Source organism: Ylistrum balloti, unplaced genomic scaffold (assembly GCF_031769215.1).
Source record: "Ylistrum balloti isolate Yb309-2 unplaced genomic scaffold, AGI_CSIRO_Ybal_v1 Utg371184, whole genome shotgun sequence".
In the NCBI taxonomy this organism is placed as follows: domain Eukaryota; kingdom Metazoa; phylum Mollusca; class Bivalvia; order Pectinida; family Pectinidae; genus Ylistrum; species Ylistrum balloti.
The window spans coordinates 15,627-37,942 of NW_026782645.1; the positions used below are offsets into that span (position 1 = coordinate 15,627).

At 38.3% G+C, this 22,316-nt stretch overlaps 1 protein-coding gene across 1 annotated transcript in view; it reads right to left on the reverse strand.

The window, feature by feature from the left end:
* Positions 1-490: 490 nt before the first annotated feature.
* LOC132561242 (hyccin-like) overlaps positions 491-22,316 on the reverse strand; it is a 114,915-nt gene continuing 93,089 nt past the window's right edge. Inside the window, exons 6-12 of the mRNA XM_060225972.1 lie at positions 16,954-17,034; positions 13,187-13,308; positions 4,300-4,395; positions 2,576-2,764; positions 2,264-2,351; positions 1,520-1,676; positions 491-957 (exon numbers count right to left, since the gene is read on the reverse strand). Of these exons, the coding sequence (XP_060081955.1) occupies positions 509-957; positions 1,520-1,676; positions 2,264-2,351; positions 2,576-2,764; positions 4,300-4,395; positions 13,187-13,308; positions 16,954-17,034 (1,182 nt within the window). The 3' untranslated portion in view covers positions 491-508. The remainder of the gene's footprint in view (positions 958-1,519; positions 1,677-2,263; positions 2,352-2,575; positions 2,765-4,299; positions 4,396-13,186; positions 13,309-16,953; positions 17,035-22,316) is intronic.

Here is a 22,316-nt window from a genome sequence, read left to right on the forward strand (position 1 = left end):
AATTCCAGTCTTTGAGGCCTTAGCTAAAGGAAGGCTCTCAAGGAGTTCCAGTCTCTGAGGACTTGCCTAAAGGGAGGCTCTCAAGGAGTTCCAGTCTCTGAGGACTTGCCTAAAGGGAGGCTCTCAAAGAATTCCAGTCTCTGAGGCCTTAGCTAAAGGGAGGCTCTCAAAGAATTCCAGTCTCTGAGGCCTTAGCTACAAGGAGTCTCTCAAAGAGTTTTTCATATCATTGCTACCAATTATTTGAAATATTTCAACATGTACTGAAAGTCAACGTATCAAATTTCAAAATTTGTTCCACAGTTGGACCCTGCCAAATTTAAAGTTATATTGAAACTTTTCACTAAATTTTACTATCCTATAAATAGAGTTACTGTCCTAACATAAACAAGATTCTATCACAATAATTATACAAAACTTCTCCATAGCCTTGAAAAAATATTAAATTCTTCCTACATCATGAACCTTACTGCAAAATCATTAAAACAAACTAGTAGCTAGAGTCATTCTATAAATCTGTACTATAATTCTCCGTATTCACAGATGAAGAAGATGGATTTCGAGAATGTTTATTTTTCAGTTCCTTTGTAAGTCCTAGTGCGCTTGTTGTTTTTAATTTAGCCATATGAAGAATACTACTACCCCCGCTGCTGCTTGTTTTCTCCTCCAAGTCTTCATGAGTCGAAAATTTCTGCATTTCTATATTATCTACAATGGATCGAGAGCTATTTTTCACAACCCCTACTTGAACACTGTCAACAGAGTCACCGTTCTGTCGGGGAGTAATGTCCCCTTCTTTCTTGGAATCTTTTAATTTGAACTTTTCTCCCTTTTTTCCAAATGCTGCCGAGAGTTTTCCTGACTTTGATAACTTGAGTACAGGCTTATGCACATCTCCATCTTCCTCAATAGTCTGCAGTTTTATTCCTTCCTCTGTAGTTGGTATACTTATATCCTCTGTACAAAAAATAAACAGCTATACTTATAGCATACTATTAAATATTACCTCAGGTAATATTACTCACTGCTAATTCTGATCAATGACACGACGTTAAGGCACAGTAATGTTTCATTCATGACAGATACGAACATTTAAGATTTGAATATCATTTATTTTACAATTTTAGAAATTTCTTTTTGAATATCAAATAAGCTCCTTTTTATTTTTCTACACATCTTTCTTGTTGTAGAGGACAGGAAAATAAGAATTGAGATATTTCAGAATCGTCATCCTTCAACACTACTGAATTCAGAAGGTGTGTATTATTATCAAATTAGAAATGTTGTAGAGATTAAAATTTCATATACTTTTCCAAAATACATCATTTAAATTTAGTCCAAATATTTAATACAGAAGCATAAGATCCTCGATGACAAAATCTTCGTAAAATTCAAAATCTGTGAAAAGATTCAAAACATACCACAGTTAAATTTCCTAAACCTAACTTCTAATTTGTCATAATGAACATGACATTAACAGGAATTCACTGTAATTTCGTACACATCAGAGTTGCCTTACCTGGCAGTTTGCGTGCCCTGAAGGAGGCATTTGTGATAGCTGATTTAGAAATCATGTGACCAGAGGTGGCCGGAGTCAGCGACATACTGATCCCCATTGGACCGTCTGAATGTCCAGCTGCATTACACTGAAGCGAGTTACGTATAGCATTTGTAACCTGAAAACACAAAACATTTGCCATCTTTAAGAGCTGTATCACTACCTGAAACATGGCTTGGTGTCACTGAATTCAGAGTTGTTTCCAAATACTGAAAGATTAGTTTTCCTTAAAATGATAAAGTTGTTCCCACTCTTTGACAAAATTTTCCCCTGTTATTTTTTTTCATCACTGATGAATGATTTATCTGCCTCTACTGACAGCAATGTTCCTCATTACTGACAAAATTGTTCCCCTCCCTCGAATTAGAATTATTCTCACTTATAAAAAGAGTTGTTGCCCTTATTTTCAGATTTATTTTTCAAACTGAAATAAGAGTTTTTCCACCTTATTGACAAACTTGTTTTCCTCACTATGATATGAGTTGTTCCATGTTATTTGCACATTCGATTTCCTCATCAAAATTGCAGTTGTTCCCCCTGATTGACAATTTTTTTTCCCCATTAAAATTAGAGTTGTTCCCCCTGATTGACAAATTTCTTTTCCCCATTAAAATTAGAGTTGCTCCCCCTTTATGACAGGATTATTAGTATTACAAGTACAGTTTCCATTTTAAGTTTTAAACCATGAAAAATGAAGTTCCTTACCAACAATACATCTGCATAGAGTTCGTAGCAGGCTCTGTGATGTATATCTACGGCTGCCTTAATCCCTGCAGAAGTTTGTCCATTATACCTACAAAAACCAGATACCAACTACTTAATACGAAGTCCTGATCATCACAAATCGTGTTCTGTCAAAATCATCTTCAAGTTCTATCAAATGATCTTTAAATAAAATCATTGACTGCCAGTAGCAATATACATCAAGGCTAGATAAGATATTTCCCCGATTAATGAGAGGATGACTATTTTACAAGGAAAGATAATTTGATTATCTCCCTTTGGGTTTCAACTTACATGATATAGTATATTCCTGAGAGCATCTCCACAAGAAGAGCGGGGCTAACAGGGATCCTTGGGGGAAGTTCTCCTACTTGGCTCCTTCGTTTGCCCTTTGACCTTTCCTCTCCTATCCGGAAGCTAGCTAGCGGTTGGCCTTCATCTTCCTCTAACTGATGCAGGTTTGTGAAACCAGTAGTGGCAATTCTGACAAAAAGACCCACAGTATTCTTACTTATTTCTTGATATGTGTATACTGTTAGGTACTACCCATTAATGACAGGTTGGACAATTCACCACAGGTGATATTACAATGTCATGTAATATGTGTGTAACAAAAATTAGGTGTCAGCCACATCATGGCCTTAATTACGGCATATTTTTTGTATGTCATTCAAGATAAATTTTTTTGGATTTGATTTTTCACTCCCACTAACTACTGATGATTTTTCCTTTAATAAAACTTTCAAAACTTTATCAATTTTAACATTTTGAACAGTGGTTTCCTGTCTTAATTTTACGATAATAGAAAAATGATAATAGATTCCATTGATAGCCCAACAGTCAGGGATTTACTGATTTCATGGTATTTTTTGTTCATAGATTATAAGTTAATAATGCTTGGAATGAGTGTGAGCAATCCCCTAACGTATAAAATCTGAGGGAGAAGTACTGGGTGATAACTGTGACCCTCTACCTTTTAATATCTGTGGGAGAAGTACTGGGTGATAACTGTGACTCCCTACCTTTTAATATCTGAGGGAGAGGTACTGGGTGATAACTGTGACCCCCTACCTTTTAATATCTGAGGGAGAAGTACTGGGTGATAACTGTGACTCCCTACCTTTTAATATCTGAGGGAGAGGTACTGGGTGATAACTGTGACCCCCTACCTTGTAATATCTGAAGGAGAGGTACTGGGTGATAACTGTGACTCCCTACCTTGTAATATCTGAGGGAGAGGTACTGGGTGATAACTGTGACTCCCTACCTTGTAATATCTGAGGGAGAAGTACTGGGTGATAACTGTGACTCCCTACCTTGTAATATCTGAGGGAGAGGTACTGGGTGATAACTGTGACCCCCTACCTTGTAATATCTGAGGGAGAGGTACTGGGTGATAACTGTGACTCCCTACCTTGTAATATCTGAGGGAGAGGTACTGGGTGATAACTGTGACTCCCTACCTTGTAATATCTGAGGGAGAGGTACTGGGTGATAACTGTGACTCCCTACCTTGTAATATCTGAGGGAGAAGTACTGGGTGATAACTGTGACTCCCTACCTTGTAATATCTGAGGGAGATGTACTGGGTGATAACTGTGACCCCCTACCTTGTAATATCTGAGGGAGAAGTACTGGGTGATAACTGTGACCCTCTACCTTTTAATATCTGAGGGAGAAATACTGGGTGATAACTGTGACTCCCTACCTTGTAATATCTGTGGGAGAAGTACTGGGTGATAACTGTGACCCCCTACCTTGTAATATCTGAGGGAGAAGTACTGGGTGATAACTGTGACCCTCTACCTTGTAATATCTGAGGGAGAAGTACTGGGTGATAACTGTGACCCTCTACCTTGTAATATCTGAGGGAGAAGTACTGGGTGATAACTGTGACCCTCTACCTTGTAATATCTGAGGGAGAAGTACTGGGTGATAACTGTGACCCTCTACCTTGTAATATCTGAGGGAGAAGTACTGGGTGATAACTGTGACTCCCTACCTTTTAGTTGTCTTACCTAGAGCATGCTTTACACATCATTTGATGCGATACTGGGGACAAATTGGCCACGTCAACATTATAGCACTGTATGAGGTAGGCTAGAATTCCTTGTCTGAAACACAGTTATATAGACAACTTAATCTAAATCACACAGATCTATTTTCATTTAGTTATATATTGTAATTGTCATCCTCAACCAACCTTCCCTTCAGCAAAACATTCATGACAAAGTCAAACAACCACTGACAAAATATTAAACAGCTTGTGTTCCTCAATGTTCGGTTTTATATTATCTAACCATATAAACCGACTTCTTAAATCTAAGTACGAGAAAAAATGATATTTCATTTTCCATGTTTTATAAAACATTATACACTGATGACGTAAAGTGATCTATTTCCCTGTTCATAAACAACCAATAGTTGTCACGGATGACGGAGAGAGACCTACTTCCCTGTTCATAAACAACCAATAGTTGTCACGGATGATGGAGGGAGACCTACTTCCCTGTTCATAAACAACCAATAGTTGTCACGGATGATGGAGGGAGACCTACTTCCCTGTTCATAAACAACCAATAGTTGTCACGGATGATGGAGGGAGACCTACTTCCCTGTTCATAAACAACCAATAGTTGTCACGGATGATGGAGGGAGACCTACTTCCCTGTTCATAAACAACCAATAGTTGTCACGGATGATGGAGGGAGACCTACTTCCCTGTTCATAAACAACCAATAGTTGTCACGGATGATGGAGGGAGACCTACTTCCCTGTTCACAAACAACCAATAGTTGTAACTGATGATGGAGGAAGACCTTCTTCCCTGTTCACAAACAACCAATAGTTGTCACTGATGATGGAGGAAGACCTTCTTCCCTGTTCATAAACAACCAATAGTTGTAACTGATGATGGAGGAAGACCTTCTTCCCTGTTCACAAACAACCAATAGTTGTCACTGATGATGGAGGGAGACCTACTTCCCTGTTCAAACAACCAATAGCTGTCACTGATGACAGAGAGAGATCTACTTCCCTGTTCACAAACAACCAATAGTTGTAACTGATGATGGAGGAAGACCTTCTTCCCTGTTCACAAACAACCAATAGTTGTCACTGATGATGGAGGAAGACCTTCTTCCCTGTTCACAAACAACCAATAGTTGTAACTGATGATGGAGGAAGACCTTCTTCCCTGTTCACAAACAACCAATAGTTGTCACTGATGATGGAGGGAGACCTACTTCCCTGTTCAAACAACCAATAGCTGTCACTGATGACAGAGAGAGATCTACTTCCCTGTTCACAAACAACCAATAGTTGTAACTGATGATGGAGGGAGACCTTCTTCCCTGTTCACAAACAACCAATAGTTGTCACTGATGATGGAGGGAGACCTACTTCCCTGTTCAAACAACCAATAGCTGTCACTGATGACAGAGAGAGATCTACTTCCCTGTTCACAAACAACCAATAGCTGTCACTGATGACAGAGAGAGATCTACTTCCCTGTTCACAAACAACCAATAGTTGTAACTGATGATGGAGGGAGACCTACTTCCCTGTTCACAAACAACCAATAGTTGTCACTGATGATGGAGGGAGACCTACTTCCCTGTTCACAAACAACAAATAGTTGTCACTGATGATGTAGAGAGACCTACTTCCCTGTTCACAAATGACAAATGGTTGTCACTGATGATGGAGAGAGACCTACTTCCCTGTTCACAAACAACCAATAGTTGTCACTGATGATGGAGAGAGACCTACTTCCCTGTACACAAATGCCAAATGGTTGTCACTGATGACGGAGAGAGACCTACTTCCCTGTTCAAAAACAACCAATAGTTGTCACTGATGATGGAGAGAGACCTACTTCCCTGTACACAAACCACTAGTAGTTGTCATTGAAGATGGAGAGAGACCTACTTCCCTGTTCACAAACAACCAATAGTTGTCACTGACGATGGAGAGTGACCTACTTCCCTGTTCACAAATGACCAGTAGTTGTTACTGATGATGGAAAGAGACCTACTTCCCTGTTCACAAATGACCAGTAGTTGTTACTGATGATGGAAAGAGACCTACTTCCCTGTTCACAAATGACCAGTAGTTGTTACTGATGATGGAGAGAGACCTACTTCCCTGTTCACAAACAACCAATAGTTGTCACTGATGATGGATGGAGACCTACTTCCCTGTACACAAACAACCAATAGTTGTCACTAATGACGGAGAGAGACCTACTTCCCTGTACACAAACAACCAATAGTTGTCATTGGTGATGGAGAGAGACCTACTTCCCAGTTCATAAACAACCAATAGTTGTCACTGATGACGGAGAGAGACTTATTTCCCTGTTCACAAATGACCAATGGTTGTCACTGATGACGGAGAGAGACCTACTTCCCTGTTCACAAACAACCAATAGTTGTCACTGATGATGGAGAGAGACCTACTTCCCTGTTCATAAACAACCAATAGTTGTCACTGATGATGGAGAGAGACCTACTTCCCTGTACACAAACCACCAATAGTTGTCCTTGAAGATTGAGAGAGACCACTTCCCTGTTCACAAACAACCAATAGTTGTCATTGAAGATGGAGAGAAACCTTCATCCCCTTTCACAAACAACCAATAGTTGTCACTGATGATGGAGAGAGACCTACTTCCCTGTTCACAAACAACCAATAGTTGTCACTGACGATGGAGAGTGACCTACTTCCCTGTTCACAAATGACCAGTAGTTGTTACTGATGATGGAAAGAGACCTACTTCCCTGTTCACAAATGACCAGTAGTTGTTACTGATGATGGAAAGAGACCTACTTCCCTGTACACAAATGACCAGTAGTTGTTACTGATGATGGAGAGAGACCCAACTTCCCTGTTCACAAACAACCAATAGTTGTCACTGATGATGGATGGAGACCTACTTCCCTGTTCACAAACAACCAATAGTTGTCACTGATGACGGAGAGAGACCTACTTCCCTGTACACAAACAACCAATAGTTGTCATTGGTGATGGAGAGAGACCTACTTCCCAGTTCATAAACAACCAATAGTTGTCACTGATGACGGAGAGAGACTTACTTCCCTGTTCACAAATGACCAATGGTTGTCACTGATGACGGAGAGAGACCTACTTCCCTGTTCACAAACAACCAATAGTTGTCACTGATGACGGAGAGAGACCTACTTCCCTGTTCACAAACAACCAATAGTTGTCACTGATGATGGAGAGAGACCTACTTCCCTGTACACAAACCACCAGTAGTTGTCATTGAAGATGGAAAGAGACCACTTCCCTGTTCACAAACAACCAATAGTTGTCATTGAAGATGGAGAGAAACCTTCATCCCCTTTCACAAACAATAGCTGTCACTGATGATAGCTGTCACTGATGATGGAGAGAGACCTACTTCCCTGTTCACAAACAACCAATAGTTGTCACTGATGATGGAGAGAGACCTACTTCCCTGTACACAAACCACCAATAGTTGTCATTGAAGATGGAGAGAGACCACTTCCCTGTTCACAAACAACCAATAGTTGTCATTGAAGATGGAGAGAAACCTTCATCCCCTTTCACAAACGTCCAATAGCTGTCACTGATGACGGAGAGAGACCTACTTCCCTGTTCTCAAATGACAAATAGTTGTCACAGATGATGGAGAGAGACCTAATTCCCTGTTCACAAACAACCTATAGTTGTCATTGAAGATGGAGAGAAACCTTCATCCCCTCTCACAAACGTCCAATAGCTGTCACTGATGATGGAGAGAGACCTACTTCCCTGTTCACAAACAACCAATAGTTGTCACTGATGATGGAGAGAGACCTACTTCCCTGTTCTCAAATGACAAATAGTTGTCACAGATGATGGAGAGAGACCTACTTCCCTGTTCATAAACAACCAATAGTTGTCACTGATGATGGAGAGAGACTTATTTCCCTGTTCACAAATGACCAATGGTTGTCACTGATGACGGAGAGAGACCTACTTCCCTGTTCACAAACAACCAATAGTTGTCACTGATGATGGAGAGAGACCTACTTCCCTGTTCATAAACAACCAATAGTTGTCACTGATGATGGAGAGAGACCTACTTCCCTGTACACAAACCACCAATAGTTGTCATTGAAGATGGAGAGAGACCACTTCCCTGTTCACAAACAACCAATAGTTGTCATTGAAGATGGAGAGAAACCTTCATCCCCTTTCACAAACAACCAATAGTTGTCACTGATGATGGAGAGAGACCTACTTCCCTGTTCACAAACAACCAATAGTTGTCACTGATGATGGAGAGAGACCTACTTCCCTGTTCACAAATGACCAGTAGTTGTTACTGATGATGGAAAGAGACCTACTTCCCTGTTCACAAATGACCAGTAGTTGTTACTGATGATGGAGAGAGACCCAACTTCCCTGTTCACAAACAACCAATAGTTGTCACTGATGATGGATGGAGACCTACTTCCCTGTTCACAAACAACCAATAGTTGTCACTGATGACGGAGAGAGACCTACTTCCCAGTTCATAAACAACCAATAGTTGTCACTGATGACGGAGAGAGACTTACTTCCCTGTTCACAAATGACCAATGGTTGTCACTGATGACGGAGAGAGACCTACTTCCCTGTTCACAAACAACCAATAGTTGTCACTGATGACGGAGAGAGACCTACTTCCCTGTTCACAAACAACCAATAGTTGTCACTGATGATGGAGAGAGACCTACTTCCCTGTACACAAACCACCAGTAGTTGTCATTGAAGATGGAAAGAGACCACTTCCCTGTTCACAAACAACCAATAGTTGTCATTGAAGATGGAGAGAAACCTTCATCCCCTTTCACAAACGCCCAATAGCTGTCACTGATGATGGAGAGAGACCTACTTCCCTGTACACAAACCACCAGTAGTTGTCATTGAAGATGGAGAGAGACCACTTCCCTGTTCACAAACAACCAATAGTTGTCATTGAAGAAGGAGAGAAACCTTCATCCCCTTTCACAAACGTCCAATAGCTGTCACTGATGACGGAGAGAGACCTACTTCCCTGTTCTCAAATGACAAATAGTTGTCACAGATGATGGAGAGAGACCTAATTCCCTGTTCACAAACAACCAATAGTTGTCATTGAAGATGGAGAGAAACCTTCATCCCCTCTCACAAACGTCCAATAGCTGTCACTGATGATGGAGAGAGACCTACTTCCCTGTTCACAAACAACCAATAGTTGTCACTGATGATGGAGAGAGACCTACTTCCCTGTTCTCAAATGACAAATAGTTGTCACAGATGATGGAGAGAGACCTACTTCCCTGTTCATAAACAACCAGTAGTTGTCATTGAAGATGGAAAGAGACCTACTTCCCTGTTCACAAACAACCAATAGTTGTCATTGAAGATGGAGAGAAACCTTCATCCCCTTTCACAAACGTCCAATAGCTGTCACTGATGACGGAGAGAGACCTACTTCCCTGTTCACAAACAACCAATAGTTGTCACTGATGATGGAGAGAGACCTACTTCCCTGTTCATAAACAACCAATAGTTGTTACTGATGATGGAGAGAGACCTACTTCCCTGTACACAAACCACCAATAGTTGTCCTTGAAGATTGAGAGAGACCACTTCCCTGTTCACAAACAACCAATAGTTGTCATTGAAGATGGAGAGAAACCTTCATCCCCTTTCACAAACAACCAATAGTTGTCACTGATGATGGAGAGAGACCTACTTCCCTGTACACAAACCACCAGTAGTTGTCATTGAAGATGGAGAGAGACCTACTTCCCTGTTCACAAACAACCAATAGTTGTCACTGATGATGGAGAGAGACCTACTTCCCTGTTCATAAACAACCAATAGTTGTCACTGATGATGGAGAGAGACCTACTTCCCTGTACACAAACCACCAGTAGTTGTCATTGAAGATGGAGAGAAACCTTCATCCCCTTTCACAAACGTCCAATAGTTGCTGTGGAGAGAAACCTTCATCCCCTTTCACAAACGTCCAATAGCTGTCACTGATGATGGAGAGAGACCTACTTCCCTGTACACAAACCACCAGTAGTTGTCATTGAAGATGGAGAGAGACCACTTCCCTGTTCACAAACAACCAATAGTTGTCACTGATGATGGAGAGAGACCTACTTCCCTGTTCATAAACAACCAATAGTTGTCACTGATGACGGAGAGAGACCTACTTCCCTGTTCTCAAATGACAAATAGTTGTCACAGATGATGGAGAGAGACCTAATTCCCTGTTCACAAACAACCAATAGTTGTCATTGAAGATGGAGAGAAACCTTCATCCCCTCTCACAAACGTCCAATAGCTGTCACTGATGATGGAGAGAGACCTACTTCCCTGTTCACAAACAACCAATAGTTGTCACTGATGATGGAGAGAGACCTACTTCCCTGTTCTCAAATGACAAATAGTTGTCACAGATGATGGAGAGAGACCTACTTCCCTGTTCATAAACAACCAATAGTTGTTACTGATGATGGAGGGAGACCTACTTCCCTGTTCATAAACAACCAGTAGTTGTCATTGAAGATGGAAAGAGACCTACTTCCCTGTTCACAAACAACCAATAGTTGTCTTTGAAGATGGAGAGAAACCTTCATCCCCTTTCACAAACGTCCAATAGCTGTCACTGATGACGGAGAGAGACCTACTTCCCTGTTCACAAACAACCAATAGTTGTCACTGATGATGGAGAGAGACCTACTTCCCTGTTCATAAACAACCAATAGTTGTTACTGATGATGGAGAGAGACCTACTTCCCTGTACACAAACCACCAATAGTTGTCCTTGAAGATTGAGAGAGACCACTTCCCTGTTCACAAACAACCAATAGTTGTCATTGAAGATGGAGAGAAACCTTCATCCCCTTTCACAAACAACCAATAGTTGTCACTGATGATGGAGAGAGACCTACTTCCCTGTACACAAACCACCAGTAGTTGTCATTGAAGATGGAGAGAGACCTACTTCCCTGTTCACAAACAACCAATAGTTGTCACTGATGATGGAGAGAGACCTACTTCCCTGTTCATAAACAACCAATAGTTGTCACTGATGATGGAGAGAGACCTACTTCCCTGTACACAAACCACCAGTAGTTGTCATTGAAGATGGAAAGAGACCACTTCCCTGTTCACAAACAACCAATAGTTGTCATTGAAGATGGAGAGAAACCTTCATCCCCTTTCACAAACGTCCAATAGCTGTCACTGATGATGGAGAGAGACCTACTTCCCTGTACACAAACCACCAGTAGTTGTCATTGAAGATGGAGAGAGACCACTTCCCTGTTCACAAACAACCAATAGTTATCATTGAAGATGGAGAGAAACCTTCATCCCCTTTCACAAACGTCCAATAGCTGTCACTGATGACGGAGAGAGACCTACTTCCCTGTTCTGAAATGACAAATAGTTGTCACAGATGATGGATGGAGACCTACTTCCCTGTTCACAAACAACCAATAGTTGTCACTGATGATGGAGAGAGACTTACTTCCCTGTTCACAAACAACGAATAGTTGTCACTGATGACATAGAGAGACCTACTTCCCTGTACACAAACCACCAGTAGTTGTCACTGATGACGTAGAGAGACCTACTTCCTTGTACACAAACCACCAGTAGTTGTCATTGATGATGGAGAGAGACCATTTCCCTGTTCACAAACAACCAATAGTTGTCTCTGATGAAATATGACTACGACAGATCACCTGATCGAGACAAAGTTAATGAAATTTGTTTGTTCAATCTGACTCTGATACCAAGTCAATGAGGTTTCCTGTGGCTAGGCAATCACACATTCAATTACTGTTTAAGGTGTGCTTCGCTGCTCCAGTTATGTCTTCTGCTTCTTGTTTGATTACATTACACGTAGCTTATGTTCCATCGAGAAATGGTAAAGTTCATTACATTTAAATACGTTGTTTCTAATTGATTTCCAAGGTAATATAGATTCTTGCTGTGTGCCAAAGTTTCCAACTATGTTTTCTCTTATTGAAACAGGAAGAGATCTCGGTTATATTCGTGACTTTGATGTACATATTTGTGTGTACATCAAAGTCACAAATATATCTGAAAAATTTCTTTTATTTCTTTCTTTCTAATCTTCTCTTTCTAACCCATAAGCCTTCCATCTGCCTTTTCTTTCACTTCCTTTTTATCAAACTTTTCCCTGCTTACTTCTCACTTATTGTTTTATTGGGTTCAAAATCCTTGGTCTCTTGACTTCCTCATTAACTCCAGCCCTTAACCCCACCAACAACCCTCAACATGACCCTGCTCTCAATCCCACCCACAACCCTCAACATGACCCTGCTCTCAATCCCACCCACAACCCTCCCCACAACCGCATCCTAAACCCCAACCACACCCCTCGTCTCAACCCCACCCACAACCCTCCCCACAACCCTACCCTAAACCTCACTCACAACCCTGCTCTCAACCCCACCTAAAACCCTCCCCACAACCGCATCCTAAACCCCAACCACAACCCTCGTCTCAACCCCACCCACAACCCTCCCCACAACCCTACCCTAAACCTCACTCACAACCCTGCTCTCAACCCCACCTAAAACCCTCCCCACAACCGCATCCTAAACCCCAACCACAACCCTCGTCTCAACCCCACCCACAACCCTCCCCACAACCGCATCCTAAACCCCAACCACAACCCTCGTCTCAACCCCACCCACAACCCTCCCCACAACCCTACCCTAAACCTCACTCACAAACCTGCTCTCAACCCCACCTAAAACCCTTCCTACAACACTGTCCTTAACCCCACGAACAACCCTTCCCTTAAACCTCCATACCCACAACCGCCCTCAAAACCCGCTCACCAACACATTTGTTTACCTGTTCTGACTGTTTATTGACTCATATTGTGGGAAAGGTCCGGACTGCCATATCTTAGCTTCAGTCTGGTTATATCGTGACAACACACTTTCTGTGAGAGCGAGACTCCCCAAGCTGACGGGCTGTGTAAAAAAATAAACAAAACTTGGATTTCAGAAATACTTTATAAGATGGTTAACAAAAAAATCTCTCTGCTTATCCTGTTGTTTGTACATATTACAGGAACACAAAATATTTGTAAGGCTAGTATGCATTCACATTTTTGGCCTTGTCCCTAATCCTTAACTCAGAAATTTAATTTTAACAAACTCCTTTTTAATGTATTAGGAGACATTTTACAGAAACAACAAGCTTGTGTTTAATATGGACACCACTACCTTCAGTGAACAACCCTGTTTGTGTATGAAAGTTTCACACGGAAACATGTTGAGTTTTTCTACCAGCATTACAAAGTTTTAGACTGTGAAAGAAAAATGATCAGAGACCATAGATTATGTTAGGATTTAAAGAAGAAATTTAATTATCTCAGTCATAAGGTCACATAAATGACAAAAACTGGTTGGACAATTTCTCAAACACAGGTCTCTGGCTTAACCAAAGGAAATGGAATGGTGTTTCAATCACTGGTATAGACAGTCTGGCATAGTATCATATGAATCAACTTCATGGTCTAAATTAATCCATTATTACTTCTAAAAACATGTTCCCATAATTCTTTGCAGTTTTAATCCATTTTTGTGATACACTTGCCAATATTCTTCAATCTGCAGCTGCATGTATCTATGTTTTCAAAACTTAAATCCTTGTTAAAATTTATTTATGTTTCTTTAAGAAATAAACACCTTCCATTGTCTTTTCAGCTGGTCAAGCAATTTAAATTTTGTTTTTTAATTTCACAAATAAACTAAGAAATTTTTTCCAATAAGTTACATCTAAATTTCAGACAAAGAAAATAGAAAACTCAAAATAATTCTGACCAAAATAGGATGTAATCAGTAGATTGAAATCCCTTGGTAAGCAATTTCTCTGTGAATAATTCTTAAACTCACCTCACATTAAAAGGTGAGAGATTTCCATTAAATCAGGTAATTCTGCATTAAATGAGACAGAATTTGAAGCTCTGTGATGATCAGATAAAGGGCACTTAATCAGATTACTGCTATCGTGTCACAGGTCATAACATAATGTAATGAAGTCTAGAAAACTCATCCTGACATTAATGTATCAAGTTGGAATGTGCCTGGGTCCATCTGCTGGGGAAAAAACCCTATAATAAACTCATGTCCAATTGTACTTTTGAAGCCAACACCTGCTTTTATGCTTTCACAGGCCCATCATCAGGATTATTAATTTATACAAAAACATCTGTGAGTCAGAGATATTGCTGGATATTGAAAAATCTTGAAGAAAAAGAATTCTGTCGGAACAATTTTCTTCTTTCAAACATCAGTACCATTTCATGATAAAATTGCAAAAATTTCTGAGATTGAATACTGAATATGCCAATGTTTAAGAGATATAACCGGGTTTGGTAGACTGACGTAATCTACTCCTACTTTATCGACTGAAGACAGTCGATAAGCTTGGGGGCGTTTCATATTTTAATCAACATTCGATTTAAAAACATGTGCACAGCAATGTGACTTGAAGAATTGGTTGATCATGTAACAGTTACTGTGTGCCACAAATGATTACAGTATTTTCTCATGCAAACAAGTTTGCAAATTGAGGAAAGACTGCATGCACATCAGCACTGCAGTACCACAAATTTAGACTATCCACAGGCATTGACTATAACACTGTTCTAAAACTCTCATACTAAATTAGTAATGACAGATCTATATTGTACAAAAAAAAAAGTCAGAAATTTGTGAATGTTTTTTTTTCCTGTAGTCTCTGACATATATGCAAGAATAATGGTATGCTATGGGCCTGTATGATCATTGTGTAAGTTGTATTTGTTTCTGGCCCGAGTTATCCATATCATTTTTCATATCCTCTGAAATTGGACTTCATTATAAGTATGATAATTGAAATCAACATATTCATAACATTAACTGATTACCTATTCGGACCATTCTGAGGCCTGTTTGAGTCTGATTTTTCACAAGAAGACACATTAAGGTATATTCTCTAATTACCTATTCGGACCAATCTGAGGCCTGTTTAAGTCTGATTTTTCACAAGAAGACACATTAAGGTATATTCTCTAATTACCTATTCGTACCTATTCGGACCAATCTGAGGCCTGTTTAAGTCTGATTTTTCACAAGAAGACACATTAAGGTATATTCTCTAATTACCTATTCGTACCTATTCGGACCAATCTGAGGCCTGTTTAAGTCTGATTTTTCACAAGAAGACACATTAAGGTATATTAATTAAGATTTGTATGTTAAAATGAACCCTACAGCAAACATTCAGTGTTGATCATTGCAGAAGGGAGATAACTCTAATACATCACTGACAGAATGTATAAGTAAACACTTGATCGATACTGAAGATATTGTAATCTCTGGATGATTTATCCTAACAATATTATGAGCAGCAGAGTTGATAAATCTGCCATACACACACACAGGAAGCCCATAACACAGCTAATGGCTGTATGCTCATCACTCAAAAATACTTGATTTTGAAAAATACGACCTGAATCTTCTCCGGGGCATTTACAAATCATAACAAATATATCTTGTCAGTCCTGTGAAATATTATCAAAAACATTTATTTCTTTGAACAAGAAATCAGATGGCTCTTGGTGCCCATCACCACAATTATTGTGATCATTTTTCTTTGTCATCCAGACATTTTTCTCGAAGATGTTCTCTCAAGTTCATATTTTTCAGGGCAAACTTGACTGTAAAACATAATGACATTAACTTTTGACAGACATAGGAACTCAACAATAAAGACTGGTGAGACAAGATATAAGGGAGATAACTTATCACTTGGGACTATAAAATCAGAGAATACACCCAAGGGAGATAACAAGTTATATAGATAACATGTAGGGAAGGTAATCCTTTTATATACAGAACAGATCAATGGGATATAACAAGTAATACAGGCTAGATCAATGGGAGATAATTCATAAGTTGTAACCACAGCTACATCTAAGTGAGATAATTCATAACTTGTAACTATAGCTACATGTAAGGGAGATAATTCATAACTTATAACTACAGCTTCATCTAAGGGAGATAATTCATAACTTATAACTACAGCTACATCTAAGGGAGATAATTCATAACTTATAACTACAGCTACATCTAAGGGAGATAATTCATAACTTATAACTACAGCTACATCTAAGGGAGATAATTCATAACTTATAACTACAGCTACACTTATGTGAGATCATTTATAATACAGCTATGTCTAAGGGAGATAATTTATAACATCACCTACAGCTACATCTAAGGGAGATCATTTATAATACAGCTACATCTAAGGGAGATAATTTATAAAGCAGGTATATCTAAGGGAGATGATTTATAATATAGCTAATTTAAGGAAGACAATCTATTATACAGTTACATCTTAAGGAGATAATTTATAACACACACATGTCTAAGAGAGATAATTCATTATACAGTTACATTTTAAGGAGATAATCATTCATACAGTCTTGATCAAAGAGAAATAATTTGTATCACTTTTTAGATCAAAGGGAGATATTAAACTATGAAGATTAGAACTAAGGAAGATAATCTGCAATTCAGGCTAGATTTAAGGCAGGTTGTTAGGTACAGATTGAGAACACTTACCTCATGGTACACAGAGCTCTGTCCAAATGTTGGAATGCGGAATGATTTGATTTTTGGTTTTCCATCTGTGTCAACAATTTCCTGAAAGCATACAAACGCGATAGAGAGTTAGACAGTAAAATGAGGTCAGTGTGATTGCACTAAGAATTTGTTTCTTTTTTTCTCTAGTTCATTTATTCCTTTCCTAAGTAATGACAATTATAGATAAAGAATATAGTTCTTTTCACCAATGGTCTTTCATATGCAAATACCTTTTGAAATTCATGATCAAAAAGAAGTCACAACCATATATTTTGTGAAATTATATCCATACAGAAATTTGTAGTTGTAAGCAAGTTGTTCAAGCATGACCTGAGATATTTTCCTACAATAGACAATTTCTCCATACTTTCTGACAATAGACAATTTCTCCATACTTTCTGACAATAGACAATTTCTCCACACTTTCTGACAATAGACAATTTCTCCACACTTTCTTACATGAGATATTTTCCTACAATAGACAATTTCTCCACACTTTCTGACAATAGACAATTTCTCCACACTTTCTGACGTGAGATATTTTCCTATAATAGACAATTTCTCCACACTTTCTGACAATAGACAATTTCTCCATACTTTCTGACAATAGACAATTTCTCCACACTTTCTGACAATAGACAATTTCTCCACACTTTCTGACAATAGACAATTTCTCCACACTTTCTGACAATAGACAATTTCTCCATACTTTCTGACGTGAGATATTTTCCTACAATAGACAATTTCTCCACACTTTCTGACAATAGACAATTTCTCCACACTTTCTGACGTGAGATATTTTCTACAATAGACAATTTCTAGACAATTTCTCCATACTTTCTGACAATAGACAATTTCTCCATACTTTCCGACGTGAGATATTTTCCTACAATAGACAATTTCTCCATACTTTCTGACGTGAGATATTTTCCTACAATAGACAATTTCTCCACACTTTCTGACATGAGATATTTTCCTACAATAAACAATTTCTCCACACTTTCTGACAATAGACAATTTCTCCACACTTTCTGATGTGAGATATTTTCCTACAATAGGCAATTTCTCCATACTTTCCACACTTTCTGACATGAGATATTTTCCTACAATAGATAATTTCTCCACACTTTCTGAGATATTTTCCTACAATAGACAATTTCTCCACACTTTCTGACACGAGATATTTTCCTACAATAGACAATTTCTCCACACTTTCTGACATGAGATATTTTCCTACAATAGACAATTTCTCCACACTTTCTGACGTGAGATATTTTCCTACAATAGACAATTTCTCCACACTTTCTGACGCGAGATATTTTCCTACAATAGACAATTTCTCCACACTTTCTGACATGAGATATTTTCCTACAATAGATAATTTCTCCACACTTTCTGACAATAGACAATTTCTCCACACTTTCTGACGTGAGATATTTTCCTACAATAGACAATTTCTCCACACTTTCTGACAATAGACAATTTCTCCACACTTTCTGACGTGAGATATTTTCCTACAATAGGCAATTTCTCCATACTTTCCGACGTGAGATATTTTCCTACAATAGACAATTTCTCCACACTTTCTGACATGAGATATTTTCCTACAATAGACAATTTCTCCACACTTTCTGACCTGAGATATTTTCCTACAATAGGCAATTTCTCCATACTTTCTGAGGTGAGATATTTTCCTATTACAGACTTTTTATCCATACTTTTAGCTGTAAAATAATTTTTATTATAAAAAAACTGCTCAAGACTTTTTGCTAAAAGATATTTTTCTATTATTAACTACAATGTGTTTGAGGCATTTTGTTGGAAGACATTTTCCCTCTATTGTTTCAGATATTCCATAGTATAAACTTTTCCTCAATTTCTTGTTATTCAAATGTTGATATTTCTATTAAAATATTTCTAGTGTGCTGTTTCTTGTTGGGGTCTGTATCGGCTTAAGTCATGCTAATTAACACATCCCTGATGTATAGATGAAGATTCTAGCTGTTTTTCCCTCAATCAATAGTGCCACAGTGAAGAAACCAGCATGTTTGGCCCTAACATTGCACTTCGCGAGGCAATGCATCTTAGGTTCGTCTCCTGTAATGATTCGCCCCTCTGTTCTCCCAGTCTATTCACGGCACTCGGCTATCCCATAATTCTTCATTAGTGCCACCTGGTGGGACCAGTTAATCAATAAGTTTCGGCGCTTTGTTATTAACGCCGACAAGTTTGTCAACCATTGCTTCGATGTACATGCAGCCGAATGGGCTTTTAAGAAACTTAACAAAATTGTTTTAAGTCTGTTTTTACAAAATGATGAAATTAAAAGTACAGGTTGTATTGTATAAGCTAGGAAATACAAGTGAAGCAATGACAGAAGGAATGTGTAGAATGTAACGTTGTAGAGGTAACAAGGTTACTATCTCGCAATTTTGTGGGTAAGGGCTTTCAGCTATAGCACGGGGACGATTTAACGAGGCCACCATCCAAAACAACACAGCATTCTAACACCTCCGAGGCTGTAGTTACTAAGCAATTATATGTAAAATTAAACAAAGCACTCAATCAATGAAACGTTTCCATGGAAATAGACAAATTTCTTTAAAATCTAAAGCTTGAAAGGAGAATGTCTTGGCAGACTAAATTAGTGCTGAACACTTATATATTATGTAGGAAGTAAATGAAGAAGAATGTGTTCACAGTTTATATAAAGGGTCTCATGCTAATCGTTCTCTGACATGCCATTTATCAAATGACTTCTTAATCAATGATCTGTTACAAAAGCTGTCATAAGATGCTGTTTGAAGTATTTCATATCACATTAACACAAGTCTTAGATTCTGTTTATCATTCCAAAACCAAAATAAGATCTATATGTTCCAGGATATTAACAGTATATAGTCCTTTGCTAGCTAAATCTAGTCTGTGATATAACCAATCAAATCTTATGTAACTAAATAATGTCACATTCATCTAGCCAATCAAATTCTGAGCACTAACAGCAATCTTGATAATCTGACCAATCATTTATTTGTTCAGAATCTAACTATTAGGACTTTGTGTACTACAGCACTTTATTATGAATTTTTGAATATCAGCACTGTCTGATCAGGTCAATAAACAATAACAATGTCTTAGACATTTTCTGTAAATCGTTTTTCCTAAGGCTCTGCCATTTTATTGTGGGGGTGGATGAGGGTTGGTGGGGGTACATATGTAATAGAAATGAGTAATGAAAGCAACCCTGCCACCGCTGTGGTTCGAACTAGCAACCCTTCAGTCTCTAGTCGGACTCACTACTGCTTGACTTATGAAAATTCCCACAAGCCGAGGCTAATAAGGCAGTCTTTAGTCTCAATTTCCACACTACTCCCTCCTTCATGAAATCTTCAACTCAAAAGACAACAACAACCCAGGTTCAATATCTCCAAGAAAGGATCTTAATTGCCTATAGTTTTTACCCTTGGAGTGGTCAACAGCACCAAATCTGTAATAGGAAGAAGTAATGAAAAACAACCTGCCACCGCTGAGGTTCAAACTAGTGACCCTTCCGTCCTTAGCCAGACACAAATGTATTCTCAACTTCTACACATATATGCATATCCTGTTGCACCATTTTGTCATATATAGCTTCAGAACCTCTTGACAGACTTTGTTGATAAAACAAAATTACCCTTCATGTTACCATAACATACATTTTTTTTATGTTAAGTGGCCATTGGTCAAGGGTAAAGGGTCACATATAATGAATTCTTGAAATTCATCAAAAAAACGATTCTTTTATGCATGGGTGGAAGTGAGGGTATTCATGTCTTGACAGACATTTACTACTTTTATCTTATTTTCTTCAAATTTCTGTAATCAAAGAATTTTAACTCTGCAAAATTATAGAAATATATGCAACAAAAGATACACATTGGCAAACCTCTGAGGACAGAGAACCTAATTTTTCAGCTTCAGTTTTAGAAACAACCAGTAAGTAAATGCTATGTAATAGATCCATTGAACCAGCTCAAACACCATTTGAAGACAGATTGTACACTTCTCAAAAGAAGGCCATCATTAAAACTTTGGTTTTGAGACTTGAAAATTTTGAACACAGCACTTTACTCATGGAAATAGCCTCTAAAACAACAGGCTATAGAAAGATCTTTGAAAATATTGCTGCAGAGAATAATTTCAACAAATATTTTACATTACTCCATAAAATACCTTACGCTAAAGAAACCATACAAAAGAAATTTACAAAATTTATTTCCTATTTTTCTGTGAACATTTTAATTAATACTTAAAGAAGAGCAATATTTTAAAGGCATTAAGGACAGCTTTTAATTGGTTAACATTAGAGAGATGCTTGGGTAAAGTGTTTAAGGTTCTCATAACATTATCAGGGTAATGTGGACGTGATAATATAATCCCTAATCAGTGGACACTCCAGATACATGATCGATGCTCATTGTTATTAAAACCATGAGGTATATTTCTGACTATAATCAATAGTTCCTACAATAGTGGTCGGATATATCATCATTACACATTCAGCTTGACTTTATAAAAACAAAATTAGGAACAGCAGGCCTAGCAGGCCGAAACATGTCGGTAGTCACAGTATTACTACACCTGGCCTCAGCTGTTGTGCTCTTCCTACTATTTTGAAAATTAGGAACAATGAAAATGATTTTAAAATTCTTTATCAAAATTTGTTTTGCCCACAATAACCGGTATTAAAAAAAAACCAAAATGCACAAAGTTTTTAATTTTTTATTGGAATATTTCAAATAAGATATTGTTTAATGTTAAGCTATGGTGGAGTCAGGGTTTTGCGAGGTGTAGTTGATATGTAATCAGCTGTAAACTGACACGGTGACAAGGTGTATTATGTAGACACTCCAGGCTTATCAGCACTCGTCACCACAGGTAACAGAGTCCTCTAAACAGACTTAATGACATGAAAATGACTTGCTTAAACATCTGATATTCACTGGCGTTTACATGTGCTAATTACAAGAATATTGATGGAGACTGATGGACAGGTGCAAACCACCTTACCTTTAATGAGCATGCCTACAAATGTCACATCAGGGACCTAAGATCCAAGTATTGTATGCTTTATAATCTCATTTACTCTGAAATTTTGATAAATTTTCAAACATAAACCTTTGGAAAAAATAGTCAGAATAAAAAGATAAATGTGTAGGTAAATTAAAGATAAATTTTGAAATAAAATTTTTAGATATTAAAAACAGAACCTGAAATTGATATTCAGATAAAGTTAACTTGGATAAAACCTCTGTGTGGTCTATCCTGGATTTCATTTCATGTGCTTCATTCTCTACTGATGT